Source organism: Rhincodon typus, chromosome 13 (genome assembly GCF_021869965.1).
Source record: "Rhincodon typus isolate 14 chromosome 13, sRhiTyp1.1, whole genome shotgun sequence".
Classification (NCBI taxonomy): domain Eukaryota; kingdom Metazoa; phylum Chordata; class Chondrichthyes; order Orectolobiformes; family Rhincodontidae; genus Rhincodon; species Rhincodon typus.
Genome location: NC_063344.1, coordinates 41,900,589 through 41,928,103, shown reverse-complemented (window position 1 = coordinate 41,928,103; position 27,515 = coordinate 41,900,589). Strand labels below are relative to the sequence as shown.

Sequence of the window (27,515 nt, the reverse complement as noted above, 5' to 3'; positions counted from 1 at the left end):
GCTTTAGTTCCGAGGAAGGGTCACCAGACCCGAAACGTTAACTCTTTTTTTTCCTTCACAGATACTGCCAGACCTGCTGAGCTTTTCCAGCAACTTTGTTTTTGTTCCTGATTTACAGCATCCGCAGTTCTTTCAGTTTTTATCCTATTATGACCACCATTTTAAAGAGATGTTCACAGTCCTATTTGTGCATATTTTTTTCTCAACAAACTTTCCATTTTCCTTTTCAAAAATTTTTTTTTTCCGACCTCTTACTCAAAGGTATTATGCATTCGGTATCAGCCACAGCTTCTTCTAGATCATACCATATCCTAACAGTTATCTGTGGAAAAAAATATAATCCAACCTCTTTCCTCATACTTCAATATTATTTCCATAGGTACCTATTTACTATGCAATGGATGTAATTTGTTGTTTATTATCAAAATTCTTTGTAATTTGAGCATTTCAGACTGAGTCCCTCATAATAATTTTTGCTCTCCTAGACAATCCAGTTCATTTAGTTATCTCATAAGTAAACCTCTCATTGCTGGTCCTAACTCTCAAATTTCTCACGCAGCATTTCAATGGCCTTAAGACAATGCCCAAAAGTGGACAGTGTATTCTAATGCAGCTTGACCAGTTGTTTATTCAAGTTTAACATTGCCTCCTTATTTTGCATTCAGTATCACTATTTCTAAAACTTGGGATCACACATTTTTTGATTTGTGAACACCTTGATCACCTCATTACACTTCTATAAATTTGTATATTTGAATTTAACATTATTATCTGCTCCTCTTTTTTTTAAACAGTCTAACCATTTAGCATATATTTCCTTTCAGTTTTATTTTCTGTGTCTTAACATTAATTATTTAGCTCTCCTGCATGGGCAAATACTTGAAGTTCATCTGCAAAGTCTGGCTGTGCCCTCCTGAAGTTGCTCACTGTCCTCTTCATAGTTAACCACAATCCCTTTTAATTAGCTTGCAAATACTATGGCCAAGTAGAGTTACTGAGCAGTTAAGGAAAGTTCCTCCCCATTTGGCAGAGAGAAATGTGTAAGTAATGGAATGTTGTTTTCTCTCTCCAAACAGTTGTCATTGCCTTCTTGACATTCCGAGATGCTGGGGGTAATGGAAACAGTTCCTGCTCTGCTACATTTGGCAGAATCCTAACTTGATTCTAAGATGTTCCCATAACCAACAAACAGCATGGATAGACTTACTGGGCTTGCTCATATTTTGTTTTTATTTCTGACTATTCTAAATATTCCTAAATATAAGGCTAGGTCAATGATGAAACAGTTGAAGATGATTGGACCTTGGACATTGCCCTTCAGATTCCTGCAGCAATGTCCCCGGGACTGAGATGATTGGTATTCAACAACCACAATCACCTTCCTGTGTGCTAGATATGATGGCAGAGAGTGCTTGAGAGGTCAAATGGTCTACTCTTGCTCCTAATTCCTATGTTCTAGTTGCATTACTTTAGCAGATACTTGTAATTCTTCCTCTTAGAAAAGAAATTCAGAATATAAGATTTGATTCATATGAAAACAAACAGAGGTGTTGCAGTAAAATCACGCAGAGCTCCATCTTATGCCATATGTGCTAAAATGAATTGAAGTGAATCACTATTAACCACTTTGTCAGAAGAGGTTGAATGTTAAAGTCTCAGTTTTAAGGTGATTCAATATGATCTAATTTCTACTGCGTAGAGATCAGAATGAATAACTTGGAAAAACTCAGGTTAATCAGAGTCAGCGTGGTTTTGTGAAAAGGAAATCATGTTTAATCAATTTATTGGAAATTTTGAAAGAGTAGTGTGCTATGGATTAAAGAGATAATCCATTGATGTACTATACTTGGATTTCCAGAAGATTCCACATAAAACGTTTTTGTGGAACGTAGGAACTCGGTACCAGGGTGATTTATTAGCATGGATAAATGATTGGCTGGCTAGGAGAAGGCAGAATATGCATAAATAGGAATTTTTCCTTAGTTGGCATGATGTGACAAATGGAGTCTCTCTACAGTCTGTTCTGGGCTCTCAAGTTTTGTCAATTTATATCAGTGACTTAGATGAAGGGATAAAAGGAATGGCAGCTAAATTTGGAGATGATACAAAGATAGACGGGAAGTTATGTTGTGAGGTTAGCAAGGATACACACGTGTAGATAGGTTACATGAGTTGGCAAAAATCTGGCAGAAGGAGCATAATGTGGGAAAAATGAAGTTGTTCAAATTGGCAGAAAGAATATAAAAGACTTAGCATTATTTAAATAGTGAACAACTATAGAATTCTGAGGTGCAGATAGATCTATGTATTCCAGTGCATGAGTTATCAAAAGTTAGAGAGGCACAGCAAGTGATTAAAATGGCTATCTTTATTGTCAGACAAACAATATTGAGGTAACAATTTTATGCTTCAGTTACAAACAGGATTGGTGATACCACATCTCGAATACTGTGTGTAGTTTTGGTCTCTTTGCTTAAGAAAGGATGCAAATTTGTTGGAGGTGATTCAGTGGAGGTTTACTAGTCTGATACATAGAATAAAAAGGTGGTCTTACGAGGAATAATTTGAGAGGCTTGCTTTGTTTCCGCTAGAGTTCATAAGTGTGAATGTTGATTTGATTTTTGTTTATAATATTAATAAATGATTTGGAGCAGAATATAGGTGGCCTAACTAATAAGTTTGCAGATGACACAGAGACTGGGGGAGCTGCAGATACTGAGGAGGATTGCCAGAGGACACTGCAGGATACAGATAGGCTAGAGACTTGGGCAGAGAAATGGCAGATGGAGTTTAATCTGGACAAATGCAATGAGATGCATTTTGGAAGATGGAATGCAGGAAGGAAGTATACAGAAAATGACAGAACCCTTAGCATCAATGTACAGAGAGATCTAGGTGTACATAGAACATAGAACAGTACGGCACAGTACAGGGCCTTCGGCCCACGATGTTGTGCCGAACTTTTACCCTAAACCTAAGGCCTATCTAACCTCCACCCCTACCTTATACTATCATCCATATGTCTATCTAATAGCCGCTTAAACGCCCCTAATGAGGCCGACTCTACTACCCTCTCCGGCAATGCATTCCACGCCCCTACGACTCTCTGAATAAAGAACCTACCTCTGACATCTCCCCTGTATCTACCTCCACTCACTTTAAAACTATGCCCTTTCGTAATAGCTACCTCCACCCTAGAAAAAAGGTCCACAGTTCCTTGAAAGTGGCAACATAAATGGATAAGGTGGTCAAGAAGGTATATGGCATGCTGGCAAGTCATGTTGCAACTGTATAGAACTTTAGTTAGGCTACATTTGGAATATTATATACAATTCTGGCGACCACACTACCAGAGGATGTGGAGGTTTTGGAGAGGAAATAGAAATTGTTTACCAGGATGTTGCCTGATTTGGAGGGTATTAGATGTGAGGGGAGATTGCACAAACCTGTTTTATTTTCACATGAATTATAAAGGATGAGAGTCAACCTTATAGAAGTTTACAAAATTTTGAGAGGCATGGATATCGTGGATTGTTGGAGTTATTTTCCCAGAGTAGAGATGTCAATTACCAGGGGACATAGGTTTAAGGTAAAAGGGAATAGGTTTAAGGAAGACATGGGAGACAGGTTTTCTACACAGAGGATAGTAAGTGCCTGGAATGCACTGCCAGAGGAGGTGGTGGAGGCGGATACAATAGCAACCCTTAACAGGCAAATTGACAGATATATGATTAGGTTTTTAGTTTAGAAAGGCATCATGTGTCGGTGTAGTTTTGGTGGGCCTAAGGGCCTGTTCCTGTGCCGTACTGTTCTTTGTTCTTTGAAGTTTATAAGATCCTGAACGGCTCAGGGTTAGAGATTGGATGTAGGAAGGATGTCTACTCTTGTAGCTGAGTCCAGAAGTGGGGATTCTTTTAAAATGAGGAGTGAAACTTTAGGAAAGAGATTAGCAGGAATTTGTTTCTCTGAGGGTTGTGCATCTTTTGAACTTTGCCTCAGAAGGCTTGGTGACAGGGACATTGAAAATGTTTAAAGCAGAGGTAGATGGATTCTTGTTAGAAAAGAGAATTAAAAATTATTGGAAACTGATAGGAATATGAAATTTGGAACACAAATAGATTTGCCATGATATTGTTAAATAGCAGAGCAGATTTAAAGGGCTAAATGTCCTACCTCCTAATTTTTATATATATTTAATATGACAGCTAGATAAAATAAACTTCTTTAGTAATCTGTGCACTTAGCAAGAAGTAACTAACATATGGAGTGAATTGAATCGACTAAAGTTTGATTTCTGTGATGGTGGGCACCTCAGGAGTAGTCCAAGATGAATAATCAATTCCATTTTTCTGGCTGAAAATCATTACAAATGATTCAACTTTTTCTTTTGCAGTGATATGCTGGGCTTCTCTATTGTTAATCTTTATAGAGCCTTCTCCTCGAGTTAATTGTTTAATTGTCCACCACCATTTATTACAGGATGTACCAGAACTGCAGAACTTTGACCTTAAACATTGCTCATGAGATTGCTTAGCTCTGTATGTAGCATGCTGCTTGCTCTGTTTAACATGGATGTTGTCTGATGTTGTGTCTTCATCAAGTAGATACCTCTTTTTTAGATTTTCCCAGTGCTTTTCTTGACATGTTGTTCTACATTCCTCAGTGAACCAGGATTTATCATCTGACTTGATGATGACTGTAGAGTAAGAAATGGTCTATGGGTTACAGATTGGAACAAAATGTAATTCGGCTGCAGCTATTGGACCAAAATGCCGCCCAGTTGCCAAGTTTGAATTTTTCTGAATCTATCTCATTCAGGATTGGTGTAGCGTGCACAACATGATCGAGTATGTCCACCATGTCAAGGCGAAACTTCATTTCCATCAACACTATGCAGTAGTCACTCTTATCAGTACCTCCGCAGACAAATGAAACTGAAGCAGGAAACATTGCAGAAAAAGCTACAAGAGAAAGACCAAGCCTATATCCCTGGACTTAACGGGGGAAGGATGGAGTGAGTGGAACAAAGTGGACCTCGTTGACTACGAAGTCCTTGATTGGCGTTGTTAATCTAGGACATTCAGGAAAGCCCTGGCTGACCAATATAACTAGGAGATTTAGAATCTCCTCGGCTTAGGAGTCTAACTCGAAGTACAAGGTTTGTCCCTCATATTAGTTCTCCCACAATCTGACGCAAGCTCAGAATGGCAGTATGTCCTTGAGGACTCAATGAGCTTAGTCATTGGTGATGTTGCCGAACCACTCCTAGCAATGAGGATTGAAGTCCCTCACCCAGAGTACATTCTGTGCTCTAGCTTCCCTCAGTACTACTAAGAATGGTGTTGCTCAACATATCAGCTGAGGGAGTGAGATACGTTATAAACAACAGGAGCATTCTTTGGCCATGTTTGACCTGATGCATGAAATCTTATGGCACTGTAATCAATGTTGAAGACTTCCAAGTTGTTTCTTCTCAATTATATACAGCTGTGTTGTCACATGACAGATTTAACCCTTTTTTTTGGGAAAGGACATATCCAGTAATGATGTTTGATGAGAATGACAAGTTGACTGAAAACTATGATTTGGTAAGACACTTTCAGATTTGACACAAGTCTTCACATATTATTTAGGAGGTCACGGCAGTGTCACCTGGGTTCATGAATTATTGTTGTTGTTCAAATCTGGCCCCTCAATTGAGGCCATATGGTTTTATTCTCTTATCAGTGTTTCACTGGAACTATTTTTCTCCTCATTCAGAGGATATCAACATCACTAGCTCGGCCAGGATTATCGCCCATCCTTTACTGTCCAGAGTCAACCACATTGCTGTGGTTCTAGAGTCACGAGTACACTAAACCTGGTAAGGATGGCAGTTTTCTTCCGTAAAGAACACTATGGAACCAGACAGGTTTTTTCTGGCAATCAACAATGGTTTCAGATACTTAATCCCAGATTTTTATTGAATTCAAATTCCACCATCTGCCATGACAGGACTCAAACCCAGGTCCCCAGAACAATAATCCCCAGATTAATAGTCTCATGTTAATACAACTAGATCTTGACTTTGCCAAATGAATGGCTTGCTACTCAATTTCAGTGAGGTGGTAAGAGCCAGCCATAATGCTGGGCGTCTGCCATCATACATGGATCAAACCTGGTGAGGACAACAATTGCCCTTTCTGTTCCCCCAAGCACCTTAGTGAACAAGTTGGGCACTTATAGCATTCTAGTAGTTTAATTATCAGTCTTACCAACAATAGCCTTTTCTTCCAGACTTAATTAATTCATTGAAGTCAAATTCCATAGCTGCTGTGGTGGGATTTGTCTCCAATCTCTGCATTATTAGTTTAGTAGTGTAGCCACTAGGCTAGTATTTCTGACTCCTTATTTTCTTAATGTGGTCTTTCACATGCTGAGCAAGTATTTTTATCAATCCATTTTTGTTTTTTTTAAATGGATTTTGTTTTTTTTTGTGGCATTTTGCTTACAACATGTGTTTACCCAGTTTAGTGTGGTATGTAAATGTGGTGAAAGATAAGTTAAAATCCTTTCCACAGTAAAAGAAATAAGGATTCCAAATTCAGCAATAGTATTGAGGAAACACATTTTGCTGCGTATTTTAAATGCACGTTTACAGCTAGGCATTTGCCTTGAACAAAATGTCAGCAGAAAATGTTACAGTTTCTGACACGAGGAAAGTTTGACTTCAGTGATTCTGTTTTAAAGTTGATTATGGCAACATTATTAAAAACAATCTGCCTTCTTTGGACTTAGAAATATTCATGTTTATTAGGCTTCTCACATTAGATCAAGAGCTGGCTAGATGCTTTATTGGTTAAATATCATACCATGCAAATGGTCCTAAGGTTAATCCCTGTTCTGTGTCATTTGCTGATCTAAAGTAGAATTAAATGAAAGAAATGGAATTGGATTCAGTATTCCCTAATACTGTTGTTGAATGCTCATGTGGGCAATAGATGAAGATAGTTGCTGACTCTTAATTTACGGGCAAACCAGATGATAAATGATACTCCGCCCACCACCTCCACAGCCAGCAGCTCCAGAGGAGACAGCAGCACCCAGCCCTGCCGAGTCTTCACCATCCCCCCAGACCTACCCCTTACTGAGGACGAACGGTCAGTCCTCAGTAAAGGGCTCACCTTTGTCCCCCTCCACCCACAGATCAACGAATACCGCTCACGCTTGGACATAGAGCAGTTTTTCCGCCGCCTCCGCCTCCACGCTTACTTCTTTCTTCGACCTGTTTGTTTCCTCTCCACCTATCCTCTCCTCTATCCCTCTTCTATCCGCCTCCCACTCTCTCCCTATTTATTTCAAAACCCCCTTCCCCTCCCCCTTTTCTGATGAAGGGTCTAGGCCCGAAACGTCAGCCTCTCTGCTCCTATGATGCTGCTTGGCCTGCTGTGTTCATCCAGCCCTGCACCTTGTTGTCTCGGATTCTCCAGCATCTGCAGTTCCTACTATCCCAGATGATAAATTGTCTGATTTCATAATACTGACAACCAGTACTACTTGGTTTCTTTCTGGGGCTTTCTGACTGCAGCTAACCTTCATGGATCTGATCAAGATGCTATGTTGGGTCCAGCATAGTTTCCCCTCACAAAGTTGTGTTGCTAACACAGAAGCAGACAACTAGTGGATGTGTTTTGTTGTGTATATGAGGCCTAACTTTAATTAGTCTCCCAAGTACTGCTTCTTGTGTTCACATACTTATGTACAGCTGGGAATCAGGTAGAGCATCTACTCCCTTCCAGTTGTCCCTAAAAGATGTGACCCTGACGTCAACATTGCATCTTAATTATTATCATCTTCATTACACATTCCATTGATGTCTGATTATTCCACAGGATCATTGTGTTCATTGATCAGCCTGCCACTGTGCTGATAACATGTTGCTGGTAGTTCACAAATCCAAGCTCATCAATCATTATTTAGCATAAATCTAGGTGGAATCAAATTTGCAGTCAGGTCAGATGGGGATTGGGTTGAATTATTACAACATAAATTTCAGAGTATTCTCTTTTATTTATGATTATCAGCCATAACAGTGCGCAATGAGGGCAGGGTGCATTGGCAAAGGTTATACTTTCTTGCACTCTCAGCTTCTCCTTGTGCCTTTTTGGCGTTTTCTAATGGGCTTATCAAGGCTTTCCATGCTGGCTCATAATGAGCAGCAACCCATTTGTCCCACTCTTCTGTTGACCTTCCTATCCATTGCTAACCTTGCTTGACTCCTTCCTCTCCAATTGACTTCTCACACTACTGATCTTGTGGCTTTTGCTGACAGATCAGCTCTTACCACCCTACTACAGATCCTGAATGTCTATTCACGTGTATGCGGCCCTTGCCTCTGTGAAGCTATTGAGAAAGATCAACATCATGGCCTTAATGACAATCTGCCTGAGGTGTAATGAAACCTTTCCCCTTGATGAAGCCTCTCTGCCTGGCTACATCCTCCATAACTGGATCTATCAAAACTGTTGTGGTAAGGTTGTATGGCATTTTAATCTTCCTCAGTACAAAAAAAATTAGAAACAAATTAGAAATTACTGGAAAACCTCGGCAGGTCTGGCTGCATCTGTGGAGAGAAAGCAGAGTTGACATTTTGGGTCCAGTGACCCTACCTCAGAAAATTAACCCTTCAGCTGTTTGCAACAAGCAAGGTACTGATCATAGCTAATCAGCCAATACTGAAAACTGTGACCACTGTTAGATGTGATTCTACAATCGGCTCATATTTAACATTTGTCAAATAATCCTGAGTGTGATAAGCATTAAACTACCTAATCTATTTAAGATTGTCACTGGCAGTGTGGCACACTTGCGCATACTGGAAACTACATATATTAATGTGCAGAGGTCTGCTGTTTGCATACAGAAAGAACATGCATACACATTGCACTTATATTAGATCAGTTTAGGATATCTGGTCGGCACAGACAAGGTGGACGAAAGACTCTGTTTCCATGCTGTGTAACTGTATGAGTCTATAATTCAACAAAACCGTGATAGCATTTTCTGGTTGATTTCTCAGGCAATACCCTGACTAATCAGAGTCAACCTGCTGAACTTAAATGTAAATAAAGCTTGGCAAAGCAGGTAACCGACAGTCATCATCTAACAGGTACATACTCAATGGCAACACAACTACAAATCAGAGTCTGCTAGCCATCCAAACAGCTTTCTGTTCTCATATTTGTATATAAAGGTTGTTTCCCTTTACATTTTTATAAACAGTGAATAGTTCTGATGGGAGCATGGCAATAAGCTTTGACAAAATGTGTCTTTTTAAAGTAATACTCAAAAGTATTGATTATCACGCATTTTAATTTTCTCCCTCAACTTCTTCATGAAGTGACTTCTCAATCTTAGTGATTGCACCCTTCATCACAAGTGACATGTCTCGCTTCTGAGCACACTTCTTTCTTATCTTCCCTAAATTTCTCCCTCCATGTAAATTTTCAACCCATATCCATAACCAGCTCATTGAATTTGCTATGGCCATGTGGTCATTCTTCTCTCATAACTCTAATTATGAATAAGGTCACTGATCACCCACATCCCCATCCATCCTTGGTACATTCCTCATCCTCGTTCATTCAGCTCTCAGTATAATAGACTTGAATAGATATGGTGTACAAGTGGGATAGTCATCCATTGCCAGATCTGGAACAGTTAAAACACTGTTGAATAAAACTGCTCACTATTCCAAAATTAGAGTCATAGAGATGTGCAGCTCAGAAACAGACCTTTCAGTCCAAATTGTCCATGCCGACCAGATATCCTAAATAAATCTAGTCCCATTCCCAGCATTTGGCTCATAACCCTCTAAACCTTTCTTATTCTTATACCCATCCAGATGCCTTTTAAATGTTGTTATTGTACCAGCCTCCACCGCTTCCTCTGGCAGCTCATTCCATACATGCACCACTCTCTGCGTGAAAAAGTTGCCCCTTACATCCCTTTTAAATCTTTTCCCTTTCACCATAAACCTATGCCTTCTAGTTTTGGACTCCTCTACTCTGGGAAGAGATATTGTCTATTTACCCTATCCATGCCCCTCATGATTTTATAAAACTCTAAGGTCACTCCTCAGTCTCTGATGCCCCAGGGAATATAGCCCCAGCATATTCAACCTCTCCCTGTAGCTAATATCCTCCAACCCTAGCAACATCCTTGTAGATCTTTTCTGAACCATTTCATGTTTCACAACATCCTTCCTATAACAGCGAGACCAGAACTGCACGCAGTATTCCAACAGTGGCCTAAACAATTTCCTGTACAGCCGCAACATGACCTCCCAACTCCTGTTCTCATTGCATTGACCAATAAGGGCAAGCATACCAAACACCTTCTTCAGTACCCTATTTATCTGCGACTCCACTTTCCAGGAACTATGAACAAGGTCTCTTTTGTTCAGCAACCCTACCCAGGACCTTAACATTAAGTGTATAAGTCCTGCCCTGATTTGCCTTTCCAAAATGCAGCACCTCACATTTATCTAAATTAAACTCCATCTGCCACTCCCTGGTCCATTGGCCCATCTGATCAAGATCCCGTTGTACTCTGAGGTAACCTTCTTTGCTGTCCACTGCACTTCCAATTTTGGTGTCATCTGCAGACTTACTAACCATACCTCCTATGTTCACATCCAAATCATTTATATAAATTACAAAAAGCAGTGGGCCCAGCATCGATCCTGTGGCACACCCCTGGTTACAGGCCTCCAGTCTGAAAAGCAACCCTCCATCACCACTCTCTGTCTTCTACCTTCAGGCCAGTTCTGTATCGAAATGGCTAGTTCTCCCTGTATTCCATGTGATCTAACCCTGCTAACCAGTCTACCATAAGGAACCTTGTCAAATACCTTACTGAAGATTATAGAGATCACGTCCACCACTCTGCCCTCATCAATGCTCTAAGTGTTTTCTCCTCTACAGCAAGACATCTTTTTAAACCCGTCTCCCTTGCCCCCTCCACCTACATCTCCAACAACAAGGGACTTCATTTTGACTAACATTGTGACAACCCAGTCAGTTGCCTATGCCACTTCATTCCCTTCAACGAGAATATCAGGTTTCCTTAATGTGTGCCCAAGTCTAGTCCTGAACTTATGTATTTCTTTTTCTCTTCTACCATCCCATTGTGCACTTCCTGAGGTCATGTCTCTGAGACCTCCTGCTCCCTCAGTGGTTTTCCCACTAAACTCCTGATCACCTGAAGTCCTGCCTGGGCCTCCTGACAACTAATATTGTTCAATTTTCTCTCTGCAAGTTTGTCCTCTTTCCCAGGTGTCCGCACTCCTATCTGTATTATCTGGGTTAAATACTCACTTGCAATGCCTTCTGTTCCAGCTCCCAAACCACTACCTCTGGTGTCTCCCAAGAATCTATACTTTGCCCCATTTTGTTTCCCATCTACACACTGTCCCATGGCAACATCATCTCTTCTCTGCTGTTGCTAAATTAACAGACTGCAAAGCTGATATCTAGTGCTGGATGAGCAAATAATTGTTCCAGTTAACCATTGGGAATTCTGAAACCATTGTTTTCAATCCCCACTTGAAACTCTTTTTCCCGAGCTACTGGCTCCAACCCTTTCCATGGCAGCTGTCTGACATTAATCCAATCTGTTTACAGCTCTGGTATTACATTTGATCTTGAGATGAACTTGTGACTTCACATTTGTGCCATCGAAAAGATCATCTACTTCACCCTTTCAACTTCCTCCTTGTTTCCGTTAATCTGCTGTTGAAACTCGGTTTCCTCTAGACTTGACATAGGCCTGGTTGGGCTCCTAGATTTTACCTTCCATAAATCTAAGATCATGCGAAACATTGCTGTCTGTGTCTTAACTCTATGCCATTCACAATTGGAAATTGCAACAAACATCCAAGTTCCTCTAATCTTCAAAATAAAAGATGCTAGTTTGGCCAAAATATTAAACAATTATGGAGAAAATGTAAGTAAGTTGATGCCAGCCATGTGGCAGAATCTGCTAAAGTACAAAGTGAACTAAATCTGATCCTATGTCCCTAGACCTGTCCAGCATTAAAAAGAAGTAGCTGAAAACAGAAACATACTTCTGTTTCATAATCCTACTGTTACTTTTATGTTCTACCTGTTCATTGTGGCATCTGCAGAATATAGCAGTGTATAATTTATGGAGTGTCTTCAATGTTTGCCTTAATCTATTTCTCTTAGTCCTAAACAGTAACATTTTATTTCAACATTTTTAATCCAGACATCCTAATTATTCATTGTGCTGTTTTCAGTTGGGAATTTACTGTGCCACAACTTACATCATGAAAATACCCCAAATTGTTACCATTGTTAAGAACTCGTCAGTTAACCTTGTTGAATAACCTTTTGCTTTCTACAAACCCATGAGGAAATGTACAATCAGCTCATGTAAGAATTTTAATAGAATTTGGCACCCATTTTTATGGTGATTTTACACTTCCTGTCAAAGTACACAAGCAATTCTCATCAGATCCATGGAAAATTATTTTTTAGGGAGAATGTAATGAATGGCAGATTTGACTCAGTGGCAGGACTTTCACCTCTAAGTCAGTAGGTTGTAATTTCATTTCCCAATCTAGGGACTTGAGCGTGTAACCTCAGGCAATACTGCAGTGCAGCACTGAAGGAGGGCAGCTGCAGTATAATGCACCATATTTCGGATGAAATGCTAAAATAAGTTCTCATATGCTCATAGTAGTGGACATAAAAAATGGCTTTCTTTTTAAATTCATTAACAGGATTAGGGCATCACTGGCTAGGCAGCATTTATTGCCCATCCCTAATTGCCCAGAGTCAACCACATTGCTATGGGTCTGGAGTCACATGTAGGCCAGACCAGGTAAGGAAGGCAGTTTCCTTCCCTAAAGACATTAGTGAACCAGATGAGTTTTCCCAACAATCAACAATGGATCCATGGTTGTCATTAGATTCTTAATTCTGGATATTTTATTGAATTCAAATTCCACCATCTGCCATGGCGGGATTTGAACCCAGGTCCCCAGAACGTTATCTGGATCTCTGGATTAACAGTCCAGCGATAATACCACTAGGCCATCTGGAGAAAGTAAAGGAATTCTGCCTGATGTCTTGGTTGTTGTCCTAAAAGAAACAAAATCAGGTTGTTATCATTATGCAGTTTGTGGGAAACTTATGCATGCAGTTTGGTTGTCATGTTTCATACATTACAACGGTGGCTTTAAAAGAAAATAACTGTCTCATTTCATAGCTCCCAGCCTTTGTATTCAGGTGTCCTGATGTAAACCCGTCTTGTGACATGGATTTTCAATCATCTGTGGGCAAGTGAGAGGATTGAGAACATGGGGTTTGGTTGATTTGGTGGTGGAATCAGCAACACACTCATCTCTCCAATGGACCTCCTGTACAGCACGTTGAATGGTTTGTTGAGGATCTGGAAATGATAGATTGATATCTTCACTGGGACGAGTGAACAGTCTAAGGCACATTATTGCCTAGCATTCAGGAGTATAGCAGTAAATCAGTAATAATTGTTTTTGAATTAAAAACTGCAAAAACAAAAAGGTGAAAATGGGAAAGTTCAATTGGTAACACCAAGTTGACATCAGAGCATTTGAGTACTTGTTTAGATCATCAGCCTGCTGACCCTGCTCTATTCGACCAGGCAATGACAGGTTTGAGATTGGCTGCCATCTGTCTGGGATAATCACCCAAGTCAGATTGCTTCTGGTACAAATAGATCTGAGTCAGGACCTGGAAAATATCCAAGTGTTCTGTTCCAGCCAACAGATTGAAAATCCAAGCCCATTTATTTTAACAAGTGTGAGCACCAACATTTTTAAAGTGAAGGTAAGCAGTGTATTAATCTGCATGAGGCAGCAATTTGACTGATCAGCAGTGCCAATTGTATTTTGGCATCAAATTTTAACGCTGAGAGATAATCAATTAATCCAGTTTTCTAATGTGTTATATATTGAAGCATTATGCCTAAATAGCAAAGTAAAAAGTCTCAAGGCTATTTTTGCAACTGGTAATTTAGAGTATGTTTGGTATTCCTACAGAACAGAAACTAATACTGTGAAAGGAGCTGCTGCAGACTCCTACAATAATGAAGCTATGATCAGTGGAAATCCAGGAGTTCAGACACTCCAGATAAAGAGACGAGCATTTGAGAGAAAGATGACTAATGAGGGCAATAATGCCAGCCGTGTTCGTCGGCACAGCTTAGGACAAGCATCAAGAGAAGAATGGAAAGCAATGCGATTTAACAGGTGAAATTTTCAAAGTAAAAAACATTTCTGAAGAAACTTTCTATTATCCAACATTAATAGAAATAGAACTTTGGAATTAAAGAACAGCCGTAATGGTCTGTCAATGTTAGCTTTGGGTTGAATTTTACCAATATTTGACTGTGTCAATTTCAGGGAGTTTCATGGAGTGTTTCTTTCCATGAGTTCCTGTAAGTTTTCCCATGCAATTTCCTTCTGTTCACCTCATTAGGTATGCACTACACCTCTATAGCAGTACTTTCAAGCTATCTCGTACTCATCACTGCCGGGACCTTCCACAGTTTCCACCACCACGGCATATTTAAAGGCTTAGCTCTGCATCAGGTTGAGTGCTGGCAGCCAGGAACCACCCTTCATCCACAATTGGAGGAACATGAAGGAAAAAGTTTCTGAGGGCACATGTGTAACATGTCTGACACTTCATTACAAATACAAGCTCACATTCCTCAATGTATTGCGATTTTACAACATCACCCATGTGATGAACAGCTGTCATAACTACACTACTTGCCTTCCCATTCATTTTTATCCTTTCTAAAAACTTGACAATAGTATATTCACATTCATCATCTGATTCATTCATTTATATTGTAAACAAATTGACTGTGCGTATGGCACCTCACTGGTTATAGGTTGCTATCTTGAAAATGCTGACTTTATTCCAACTAAGTCTTCCATTAGTTTGTCAATTCTCTATCTATTTTAATACACTATTCCCAATACTATGTGTTCTTATCTTATTAAATAGACTTTTATGCAGTACTGCATTGAATGCCTTTTGGAAATCCAAATATATTACATCTCCTGGTTCCCTTTTATGCATTCTAATTGCAACCTCCTTAAAGAATGCTAATACGTTTATCATGACTTCCCCTTCATGAAGCCATACTAACTCTGTTTGATTTCATCATGTATTTCTAAATGTTCTGCTTTACATCCTTTATAACAGACCAACATCTTGCCACTAACTATGGGATAGCAAACCTCCATTGCTTGTTTTTGTCTTCCTCCCCTGTTTGAATAAGAGTGTTGCTTTGGCAGTTTGTTAATCCTCTAGGACTTTTCCAGAATGTACAATTATAGGAAAATTTCTGCCAGTGCTTTCACTCTCTCTGTAGCTATTTCTTTCAAAATCCTAGGATGCAGTCCATCAGGTCCTGGAGACTTATCAGCCTTTGTTCTCATTAGATTTTTTTTGTTGAAAAATGTTATGAATTTGTACATAACTTTCTGGCAACCTGCAGTTGACTGGATGGACTTGTTATATGTGGAAGTTGTGTAAATGTAATTCATGAAAATAATCCGTCACTAATATCCGGTCAAAAATTGAGAATATTTTTCCATATCTTAGTCATAACATGATCTATGTCAACTTGGTAACACGGATGAGTGGGAGTAAATTCAATATTAAGAAAACAATGAGGACACCTTGCCTTATTCCTTTCATATTTTTGTAATGCAAGTTTTAAATTGCAAATTTTCCAGAAACAAACAACAAAAAATATCCACGCAGCCATGGAAATTCTGACATTAGACCAAGTCAGCCCTTCGCAGCATTAAGTTAGGGTAGGAATGCACCAAAAGAACTACATTTCACAGGCCACTTTGTATGTTATAATTACTGATAGTTTATTGAGAAATCTAAAATTGTGTATTTTATATTTTGGAGTCTTACCAGTAAGATGTTAATGTTAAAGTAAATACTTTCTTTAATCTCTTCAAAATGCAGGTCAAAAAGCCTTGCTCTTCATGTAATGTATACAAAGTCAATAAGCTCTGAAAATGAAGAAGGAGAGAACGGAAACATTAAAACAGACATCACATTTTCAGACAGATCACTCAGTGAAGGAAGTGTTAAACAACCTTTGAGTCCAGAACTTGACGAACATCGGTTACTGCCTCTTTCTGACTTTGATATTACTCCAAAGGAAACAACAAATTCCTGTGATATCATCAATGGTAACTGTCAGCAAAGGAATACAGAAATTCTAAAATGTGGCATGGAAGAACAGGATCAACTCTATATGCATTTGAAAGCAAGTATTGACGAAGTGAAGGCATTTTATTCTGAAATGGTAAAGAGGATCCCTGTCCCAGATCAATGTATTATTGAAGGTAAGCCAATCAAATAATAAACTCTGTTTCTTTTAATCACATTTATATCAGCATAACTCAAATGTTAGCACTTCTGCATTTAAGTTAGATATAGTGGTGAGTTCAAGCATCAACCCAAGATTGAACTGACATTTCGATGTTGCGATATGGCTGGGTTTTCAGGAATGCTGTCTTTTGGACTAAGAGCTCTGAGACATCATATACAGATATGATACATGATACTGATACAGATCTTTAATTTATCATCTTTTAAATGTAACTCATACTTCATCATTGCACTTCTATTTTGAAATATTTGCAGATGCCAGTTGCATAACTCAATTTGTTTAAAATAATTGTTAGTTCTAGATTCTTATTCTTGGGCTTATACCTCATTTCTATCTATCTCTCCAATGGACTATAAGGTGCCATGGTACTATTTGAAGAACCTAAGATTTCTTCCTGGCTAATATTTATTCCAGTAAGCAAAATATCAAAATTAACAGAATTCATCTCATTATTATCTATGGATCTTGATTGTTTGTCAATTACCAATCACTACATTAATATATGAATTAGGAACAGGAGCAGACCATTTGGTCACTCAAACCTGCTCCACCATCCAATAGAATCATGACTGACCTCAACTGCACATTCCCACTTACCTCTGATTACCACTGACTCCCTCATTTGTCAAGAATCTATCAATGTTTACATTAAAAGAATTCAATAAGTTGGCCTCAAACATGCTCTGTCGAAGACACCTACAAAGAACTATGACCTTCTGTGAGGAAAAGAAACATTCCCTTGGCTCCAACTTAAGTAGAAGACATATCATTTTTAAACTGTGATCTCTAGTTCCAGTCTATCCCACAAAGAGAAACATCCAGTTCGCATCCATCTTGTCAAGTCCACTCAGAATCATGTACGTCCCAGTAAGATTGCTTGTTGTTCTTCTAAACTCTAAAGGATACAGGTGCAGTTTTTCCATCCCTTCCTCATAACATAATCCCCTGTTCCAGGTATCACTTGAGTGAACTGCCTCTGAAGCATTCACATCTTTTCTTCAAATAAAAAGATCAAAACAGTACATATACTCCAGATGTGGTCTCACCAATACACTCTAAACTGCAGCAAAACATCCCTCTTATGTTTCATTCCTCTTGTAATAAGCAACAATATTCTATTTGCCTTCTTAATCATTTGCATAACTGTATATTAACTTTATGGATTCATGTACTAAGATACCTAGATCCCTTTAAACTCGGAGTTTTGCAGTCTCTTATTTTAGTTACATACTGCTTTCCAGTTCTTCCTGTCAAAAGTGTACAAGTTGAAATATTCCTACATGACACACCATCTGCTAAACTTTTGCCTACTCCTTAACCTTTTTATATCTCTTTTCAGACTCCTTATGTCCTCTTCACAATTTACTTTCCTGTTATTTTGTGTCATCAGCACATTCTGTAATCATAAATTCAATTGCTTCGTCAAAGTCATTATTATAAGTGAATAGTCCCACCTTCAAACAGTATGGTATTCCATTATCACATCCTGTCAATTTGAAAATGGGCCATTTTTCCTCATACTCTGTTTACTGCAAGCTAAAAAAATTCTTAGTCCAACTCTTAGGTTACCCCCCCTCCACAATGGGCTCTTATTTTGTGAAGTAATCTTTGGTGTATCATTTTGTCAAATGCCTTATGGAGATCCAAGTGCAACCTTCCAACAGGTTCGCCTTTAATCACACTGCCTGTTATTTCTTCAAAATCTTGAGTTAGTCAAACATGGTTTCCCTTTCACAAAACCATTTTGACTCTGCCTGATTTCATAGAGATTTTCTAAATGCCCTATTATATCGTTCTTAACAAAAGATCCCTGCATCTTCCCAATGACAGATGTTAAGCTAACTAGTCTGAAGTTTCCTACTTTCTGTCTCCATCCAAACTCTCCACTTCAAAAGTAAATGATAGATAATACTTTGGAACTGCAAACGACTGTGAAATATATTATATGAATTTAAATCCTTTCTTAGAAGTGGACAAGCTTAGACAATTGAATAAATTGTTTCAAACAAGAAAAGTTGATACTTGTTTCTATTATTGGTACCTTTCTTCCAATGGGGGAAACAATTATAATTGCACTTGAGATAACAAGATAACAAATTTTTCTGAAGAAGTGTCTAGGCCCAAAACGTCAGCTTTCCTGCTCCTCTGATGCTGCTTGGCCTGCTGTGTTCATCCAGCTCTGCACTTTGTTATCTCAGCATCTGCAGTTCCTACTATCTCTGAAATAATTGCACTTGACATTGGACATGATGTCACCATGATAATCTATTACTTCATGCAAAAATAAATTTTTAACTCAAGCCTGTTACATGGTTTGTTTTAAAAGTTTTCCAAAATGCTCATTGTAATGATAGAACACAGGTTTTTACCCATTATTCCACATAGGTAGTTCTTGATTTTGCCAGGCACACACTGAACATTTCAGTACATGAGAAAAATACTTCACTTGTTTAGTCTTTTTTGTTGCCTAGTCAGTCAAATATCAGACTACTGTTTTTCAATCGTGAGATATTATGTAGCAGCAGGTAGGGGCATAATGAGAGGGAAATAGTGTTAAAAATAACAAAACAAACAATTTGCAAATTTATTAAGTTGTCTGCATTTTCTGTTGCCCTTCTCTCCAATATAATGTTTTACATTTTCAGTGCAATGAAAGAATTTTTGTCATTCCCTGATCAGAAACCTGTAATCATAGATCTTTTCATTTAGTTATGAATGATGTATGTCGAGACTCGATTTATGTTTGCTTCACTGCAAATGTCAATTGAGCTGGATATGCTACATGAACTGTGCACCATATCAAATAAGCACCATATAACATTTGGCATTTGCTGTAATTGTATTTTATTGTTGGAATAAATTCTTGCCAAAAAGTACTATTTTATGCTATGAAAGGATACAATTTGAGCTGATTGTGAAATACTTGCCAGAAAAAGAATAAGACATCTACCCTCTCAAACTTCAATAAGAACAAGATTGATCAGTGCCTTACTTCCACGTATCTGTTTTGACCATATTCCTCAACAACATCGGTTAACAAAAATAAATCAACCTCAGATTTAAAATTAATAATAATTCTTGTGTCAACTGCTGTTTTCAGAAGAGAGTTCAAAATTTCAACTAGGGGATGTGAATGTCGCTGGTGAGGCTGAAATTTGTTAGCCATTGCTGATTGCTGTTCATAAAACAATGAACCACTGACTTAAATTGCTGCCATCTGGTTGGTATTAGTATATCAACAGTTCTGTTGAGTGGAGAGTTCCAGGAATTTGAGTGGTAATGGAGGAATGGTAATACAGTCCTTTCCGCTATTATGTGTGTATTGTCAATGCAAATTGGCTGTAACGCGATTGATGAATCGGTGAACACTTTGTAAAATGCGAACTTTCGCATATGTGTGTTGGCTAATGCAAGATTCCATGCCCAACACTTTTAAGTGTTGCAGTGCACAGAGGAATAAAATGTTTATGCCAATAGAGTCTCTGCGTCAGCTTCACATGTTCAGTTGACTCGCGTGCTTTGTTGTGAAGTGCTTTATGAGATGCACTCAGTAATTTTTGTTCATTTTTTTGCAAATTTTGCTATGTTACCCATAAATATGGGAGAACAAAGTAACAAGAATGTTTACAAGAAGCGTCTTGGTGATAAAATTGCGAGTGGTGAACATAAAAGAAAGGCTACAACACTTGAAAAGAAGCTAGATGCTATAAAGCGTTTTGAATGTAATGAAAGAACATTTGATATTGTTCGTGCAATAGGAATAAAGGAGTTTATGTTATGTGCCATTAGAGACAACGTTGATGTACATGGTTAAAATGTCATGGACAGGTACAAAATTTAATCAAGCTCACTCCTTTTCTTTGAAGACACTCTCCAAGCCCACAATCTCTTCATTGGAAGGAAAAGGCAGCAGGTGCATGGGAACAACAACACTTGCAAGTCCTGCATTACATCATGCACTATCCAGATCTTGGACATACACAGTTCCTTCTGCTGTAACGCAAAAGTTGCGCTCTTATGTGACCTTGTGCTATAGAAGATCACACAATAAAAATATCAGGCCTTATGACAAAAATAAGGTTGGGCCAGACCACCAAAAATATTACTCAAAATCAAAACAAATATAGGAGTTAGCCTAACACAAAGGATAGCACAGTTTAAATAAATGTTAAATTTCTATCTAATAATGAAATAATACAGCAAATTTAATACTTTACCTTGATAAAAATGAAGATTACTTGATGGGGGAGGAGGGTGATTTTGAGGTTGCTGAGTTGTTAAGACACGGGCTGAGCATTGTCATCATCACTACCTGTGTTTGCCTTCAGTGCTAGTAGTGGTTGGTTTGTTGGTTTTACACTTTTCATAATGTAAAGTTATGTGGTGAAGCTGCCAGTGCAGACAAGGAATGTGCATCGACATTTCCTCCCATTGTGAAAAAATTGATTGAAGAAGGCTACAATTTAAAACAAATTTTCAGTTTGGATGAGATAAGTTTATACTGGTAGCGAATGCCATCCAGAACCTACATTTCTAAGAATGAAGCACGCAGTCTATGCTTTAAGGTTACAAAGGATTGTATGACTGTGCTGTTGGGTACCAATGCCCGTGGAGACTTAAAGCTTAAGCTTGTGGTGATGAGCCACTCTGCCAACCTGCGAGCTTTGAAAGGTCACCTTAAGTTTACTCTAGGTTTCAACTTTAAATCAAGCAAAAGAGGTTGGATGATGGGGCAAATTTTTTCTGACCTAATTGTTAATGTTTTTGAAGATGTTTTTAGAAATTATTGCAAGAAAACTATTTGGATTTCCAAATCCTCCTCATTCTGGATAATGTGGCAAGCCATCCTCCCACCATTGCTGAGCTTTCTGAAAACATCAAAGTGCTATTTCTACCTCCAAACACAACCTCTCTCCTTCAATCCATGGACCAAAGTGTAATGGCAGCTTTTAAAGCTTATTATTTAAGGTACACACTTAAGAAGCTGATTGCAGCTACTGTGAGGGATAATAAGGACAGTGTTCTTCAATTTTGGAAGAGCTTTAATGTCAAGAATGCTATTGAAATTATTGTGGAGGCCTGGAGTGATGTCACTAAGGACTGTTTACATGCAGTTTAGCAGAAGCTTCTCCCAGATTTTATTCATGATTTTAAAGGTTTTGATCTGTCAGAGGAGCTCCCAAAAATCAAAGAACATTGTGTTGATCTTGCAAAGCAAGATGGATTTGAAGAAGTAGAGAGTGAGGATGTTGAAGAGCTACTTGGGTCCCACTGTGAAAACCTCTCTACAGCTGATCTACAACAACTTGTTGCTGAGGTGGAAATGGAAGCTGGAGAGGAAGAAGATGAAGTCCAGAATGCAACACAGTGAGAGCTTTCCACTTCACTTTTGTCTTCTATCCTGAGGGAAGTTGAGAAACAGTTGCATCGCTTAGAAGACAGTGATTACAATGCAGAACGCAGCAGGGTAGAATGTCATGGAGTAAGGTCTTACATGGTACCCGATGAACAGCTTCTTTATGAAAGAAGAAAAATGGCAAAGCAGCAAAAACTGGATGTCTTCTTTAAGCCAACCCCCAAGAAACAGTCAGAAGACAATGAACCACAGCCATCCACTTCTGGATTAACTCATTTTCATCCTAACTCTGCAACCACAACTGCACCTGAAGGTAGTGATGATGACAACGCTCGGCCCATGTCTTAACAACTCAGCAACCTCAAAATCACCCTCCTCCCCCATCAAGTAATCTTCATTTTTATCAAGGTAAAGTATTAAATTTGCTGTATTATTTCATTATTAGATAGAAATTTAACATTTATTTAAACTGTGCTATCCTTTGTGTTAGGCTAACTCCTATATTTGTTTTGATTTTGAGTAATATTTTTGGTGGTCTGGCCCAACCTTATTTTTGTCATAAGGCCTGATATTTTTATTATGTGATCTTCTATTGCACAAGGTCACATAAGAGCGCAACTTTTGCGTTATAGCAGAAGGAACTGTGTATGTCCAAGATCTGGATAGTGCATGATGTAATGCAGGACTTGCAAGTGTTATTGTTCCCATGCACCTGCTGCCTTTTCCTTCCAATGAAGAGATTGTGGGCTTGGAGAGTGTCTTCAAAGAAAAGGAGTGAGCTTGATTAAATTTTGTATCTGTCCATGACATTTTAACCATGTACATCGACTCAAGTGTCTTTGGACCTTCATTATTTCTAGATTTTCACGATTTTAAAAAGTATGCTGATCTTTCTTTTTAGGTCCAAAGTGAACAACTCAACACCACACTGAAATTTCTTGGGTTTTTTTTAGCCATTTATCCATTTTTTAACATGTTTGTAATTTATGCTTCGGTCCAGACTGTAGGCTGTGCCAGGTCACCCACAAACTTGAATAGGAATCTCTCTTTCCTGGCCCCACAGTCATTAATGAATATAGTTAATATTTGGAGGTTCCAACATGGATTTCTGTGGGACACTACAAATCACATTCTGCCATTTAGTGTACCTGTCAATTATCTCTATTTTCTGCCTCTTTTCACTCTGCTAATTATTAACCAGGTTAATAATTAGCCTCCAATTATCTAAATTTCATTGATGCTAACAGCTTCTTTATGAGGGACTTTATTGAATGACTTCTGTGAAGACTGGCACGTGCTAATGTCATTGCACTAGTAATTCAGACTTGGGTTCAAATCCCAAGTAAACCCAGAAGGACCATCCAGCATTGACCTCTGCACTAGAAACAATGGTGACACATGCAACCTTCTTGATCCTGCAAAGTCTTCCATACTGACATTAGAGGATATTTCCAAAACTGGGAGGCCTGTCTGAAACACAAAGAAAGCATAGCTTGACATAATCTCAGAATCATAAAATATCCCTGGGTACGTCCTGTCCAATCAGAAGAATACCTTGACTTAAGTGATTAAGTTATGAGGAGAGATTATACAATTTAGGCCTGTTTTCTCTCGAATTTAGAAGGTTAAGGAGTGACCTGATCAAAGTCTTCAAGATAATAACAGGAAAGGGGTAGATGATGATAAACTATTTCCACTTGTTGGGATTCTAGAACTAAGGGGCAAAGTCTGACAGTTAGGGCCAGACATTTTTCAGAAGAGATGTTGGAAGCAGTTCTACATACAAAGGATGATAGATATTTGGAACTCTCTACTATGAAGGCAATTAATTCTAGATCAGTTGTTAATTTTAAACCTGAGATAGATAATTTTTTTATTAAGCAAAGGCTTTAAGGAATACAGGCCAAAGGCAGGAATATGAATTTTGGCCACAGATCAGCCATGATCTCATTGAATGGTGGAACAGTTTTAAGGGGCTGAAAGGCCTACTTCTGTTCCTGAGAATAGACCTACCAGAAGTGGTGACATGTTGGTATACTGTTGGGAGAAAATGGGCCTGGAAGACCTCATCATTGATTCTAGACTGCATAAAGACTCAAGGAAACGGGTCAGCAATGAAATAACTTGTTGGTTGCTGGTTACCAACTATTGGCCTGCTTCAGCTGATGTTTCAATACTCCCCATGTTGAACACTGCTTGGAGAAGTACCAAGGATAGCAAGGGCATGAATGTACTCTGGGTGGATGACTTCAATATCTGTCACTAAGTAGCTCGGTAGCACCAAACCCTGAAGAACATAGCTGCCACACTGGGCGAGCTGCAGGTATGAGGCAGCCAACGAGATGAAAGAACCTACTGGACTATGTCGTCTCCAATCTACCCATCAGGTATAGCTAAAAATGAGATGCCAAACAGGTGAAGCTAAAGCATGTCTACTTGCATAACAGTGGAAGCAGCATGTGATAGACAGAGCTAAGTGATCTCACAGCCGACTTTTCAGAAATAAGCCATGCATTCTTGTCATATCCATGAATGGTGGTGGACAATTGAATACCAAACTTGAGGAGCGGGTTCCACAAGTATCGCCATTCTTAATGATGGGAGAGACCACCATATCAGTACAAAAGACATAATTTGTATCACTTAGAAGGACAAAGCAGCTGCTGCATGCCTGCAAAAGATAAGACTGAAGCTCTTACAACATTCTTCAGCCAACAGCACTGAGCAGATTAACCATTTTGGCATATGTAGTGATTGTAATGAGGTCAGTCAGGTGGACTTCATAGAATTTGAGTTCCCTGATTGGGGCTGTTAATCTGGTCTAATCAGAGAGCCCTGGCTGACAGACATCCTGACACTTGGGAGCTGGCTCTGAGGGAGCTGGATCAGTGTCAAGAACTGTCCACATGTAAATAAAGGGTGACTTGGTGACAGAATACCGGCCTCTGTAGAGTTATTTCAGCATGTTCATGAGATCCCCAGCATCATAGATGCTGGAGTTCAACCAATTCAGTTCACTGCACTTGATATCAAGAAGTGGTTTAAGCTACTGAATAAAGCAGAAGCTATGGACCCTGACAATATCACAGCTATAATACTGAAAACATCTGTTCCAAAACTAGCCACAACCCTTGACAAACGTCCTAGCACAGGTACAATTCTGATATCAATCTAACAATGTAGAACATTTCCCAGGCATATCTTGTCTACAAAATGTTCCCAATCATCAGCAAAATGGTGGAAGCCGTCATCAACAGTGCTGTCAAGTAGCAATTACTGAATAATAAACTGATCACTGATTCTCAGTTTGGGTTCAACCAGGACCATTGAACACCTAACCACTTGACAACCCTAGTTCAAGCATGGAACAAAGAGCTGAACTCAAAATGTTGGGCAGCACACTGGCTCAGTGACTAGCACTGCTGCCTCACAGTGCTAGGGACCTGTGTTTGATTCCACCCTTGGATGGCTATCTGTGTGGAGTTTGCACATTCTGATGTGTGTTTGTGGGTTTCTTCCAGGTGCTCTGGTTTCCTACCACAGTCCAAAGATGTGCGGGTTGAGTGAACTGGCCATGCTAAATTGCCCATAGTGTTCAGGGATGTGCAGGCTAGATGGATTAGCCACGGGAAATGCAGGGTTACAGGGAAAGGGTACGGGGTGAGGGGTCGATCTGGGTGGGATGCTCTTTGCAGAGTTGGTGTGGACTTGATGGGCCAAATGGCCTGTTTGCACAGTGTAGGGATCCTATGATTCTTATGAAGTGAGGCAAGTCCGACCAGTATTTGGCATTAAGACAGTTGTCGATCAGAGGTAGCATTTAAAAAGCCCGAGGAAAACTGGAGGCAATGGAAATCAGGGGTGCAGGGGAGGGATTTTTCCTTTGGTTGTTGGAGGCCAGTCACCTCAATCCAAGGGCATCACTGGAGGTGGAGGTGTTCCTTGGAATAATATCATGAGCTCAAACTATCTTTAGAAATGGAGACATGCAATTATTTGTGAGCAATGCTCCATTTGCAACTAATTTGGATACTTAGATCTTTGACCTTATGTAGGAAGTACTGGACAACACTAAAGTTTTTGCTGATAAATGGCAAGGAACATTTGTGGCACACAAGTGCTAAGCATCAATCATCTCCTACAAAGACAGTCTATCCATCTTCCCTTGGTATATGATGATATCACCGTGGTTAAAACCCCCACTATCAATGTCCTGGTGGTTACCATGGTCCAGAAACTGAATTAGACAAGTAGTATAATTAGGAGGAATACAACAAGCGAACTCACCACCTGATTTCCCATAGTCTGTCCACAACTCACAAGTCAGGTGTGTGATGGAAAACTCCCCACTTACTCTAATGAGCAAGTTCTTAAGAATTTTTTTTGTGAAACACAAGCATAGTGATGAAGTGAAATAAGTATTCCATTTTTTTCTAATATTAAAAATTGATTTGTCTGAGTGAGAATTTTTTGAATGAAATAAATCCAGAATTGCTTTCTATAAATCTAAACATTCTGATCACCGACAGACTGGTATAGAGTCGGTTGCATTCTGTGTTATTTCCAGTAAAGTATTTTATGGAACCTGGTTAATCCATTTTTTAAAAAAATGACTCTTCTGAAAAGTGTCTCTCAAGCCCATTTTGCACATATTCTAATAATAGAAATGTGAAATCAACACAATTCATTTTTGTTTTCATGGAAATTTCTATTGACTTCTGGGAAACACTAAGTCTACATGTAAATATGGATCCACTCAAGGGACAATTACTAATATTGGCTCCAAACTCAGATCAGCAAAGCATCATTGCTGAGCATCCAAACAATACATGCATTCATTCAATTTGAAATCTTATTTGAGCAGTTTTATTTTACTGCGTGCACTATTTTTTCAAAAGTCGTGCCTAGGGTCACATTTCAACAATTGTATTTCTGTGTTTGGCTAGACAAATAAACTTTACAAATTAATTTTACATCACTAATTCAACCAGGGGTAAACTGGCAAAGGTTATATACTTAGATTACAAAATAATTTGGAAGAATTGTTTTTGAATAGTTTGCTGTAAATAATCCATTTAAAATGTGGTGAATAAGAAAACAAAAGGGGAATATAGCAGCAAGTTGGAAATGTGGGACAACGGATCTGTGAAGAGAAAAATAATTGTGCATTTCAAATGGAAATCGTATGTCAGAATGCAATTTCTTGCAATAATTTGAAACACATTGCTAGGAAAAATATTTTAGAATGTTGCTTTACCAGATTTTCCAAAATGGAAGTTTGTCTTTTTTTGATATATTCATCCATGTTAGTTTGGTATTGCTGGCTGGGTCAGGATCTATTGTCCATCTGTAATCGGCCTTGAGAAAGTGGGAGTGGGCTGCTTTCTGGAACGACTTATACACTTATTGGTAGGGTGCTGGGGAGTGTTGCCAAACAAAGAGACCTTGGGGTGCAGGTTCATTGTTCCTTGAAGGTGGAGTTATAGGAAGACAAGATAGTGAAGAAGGCATTTGGTACACTTGTCTTTATTGGTTACTGCATTGAGATAGGAGTTGGGGGGTCATGTTGCAGCTGTGTGGGACATTGGTTAGGCAACTTTTGGAATACTGCGTTCAATTCTGGTCTCCCTGCTATAGGAAAGATGTTATTAAACTTGAGAGGGTGCAGAAAAGATTTACAAGGATG

General features: G+C 39.0%; 1 protein-coding gene across 2 annotated transcripts in view; it reads left to right on the top strand.

The window, feature by feature from the left end:
* Positions 1 to 27,515, top strand: part of veph1 (ventricular zone expressed PH domain-containing 1) — a 209,046-nt gene that overhangs the window by 123,620 nt on the left and 57,911 nt on the right. For both annotated transcript variants that reach the window (XM_048604370.1, XM_048604371.1), the window contains 2 exons: positions 14,084 to 14,293; positions 16,041 to 16,426. In XM_048604370.1, the coding sequence (XP_048460327.1) occupies positions 14,084 to 14,293; positions 16,041 to 16,426 (596 nt within the window). The remainder of the gene's footprint in view (positions 1 to 14,083; positions 14,294 to 16,040; positions 16,427 to 27,515) is intronic.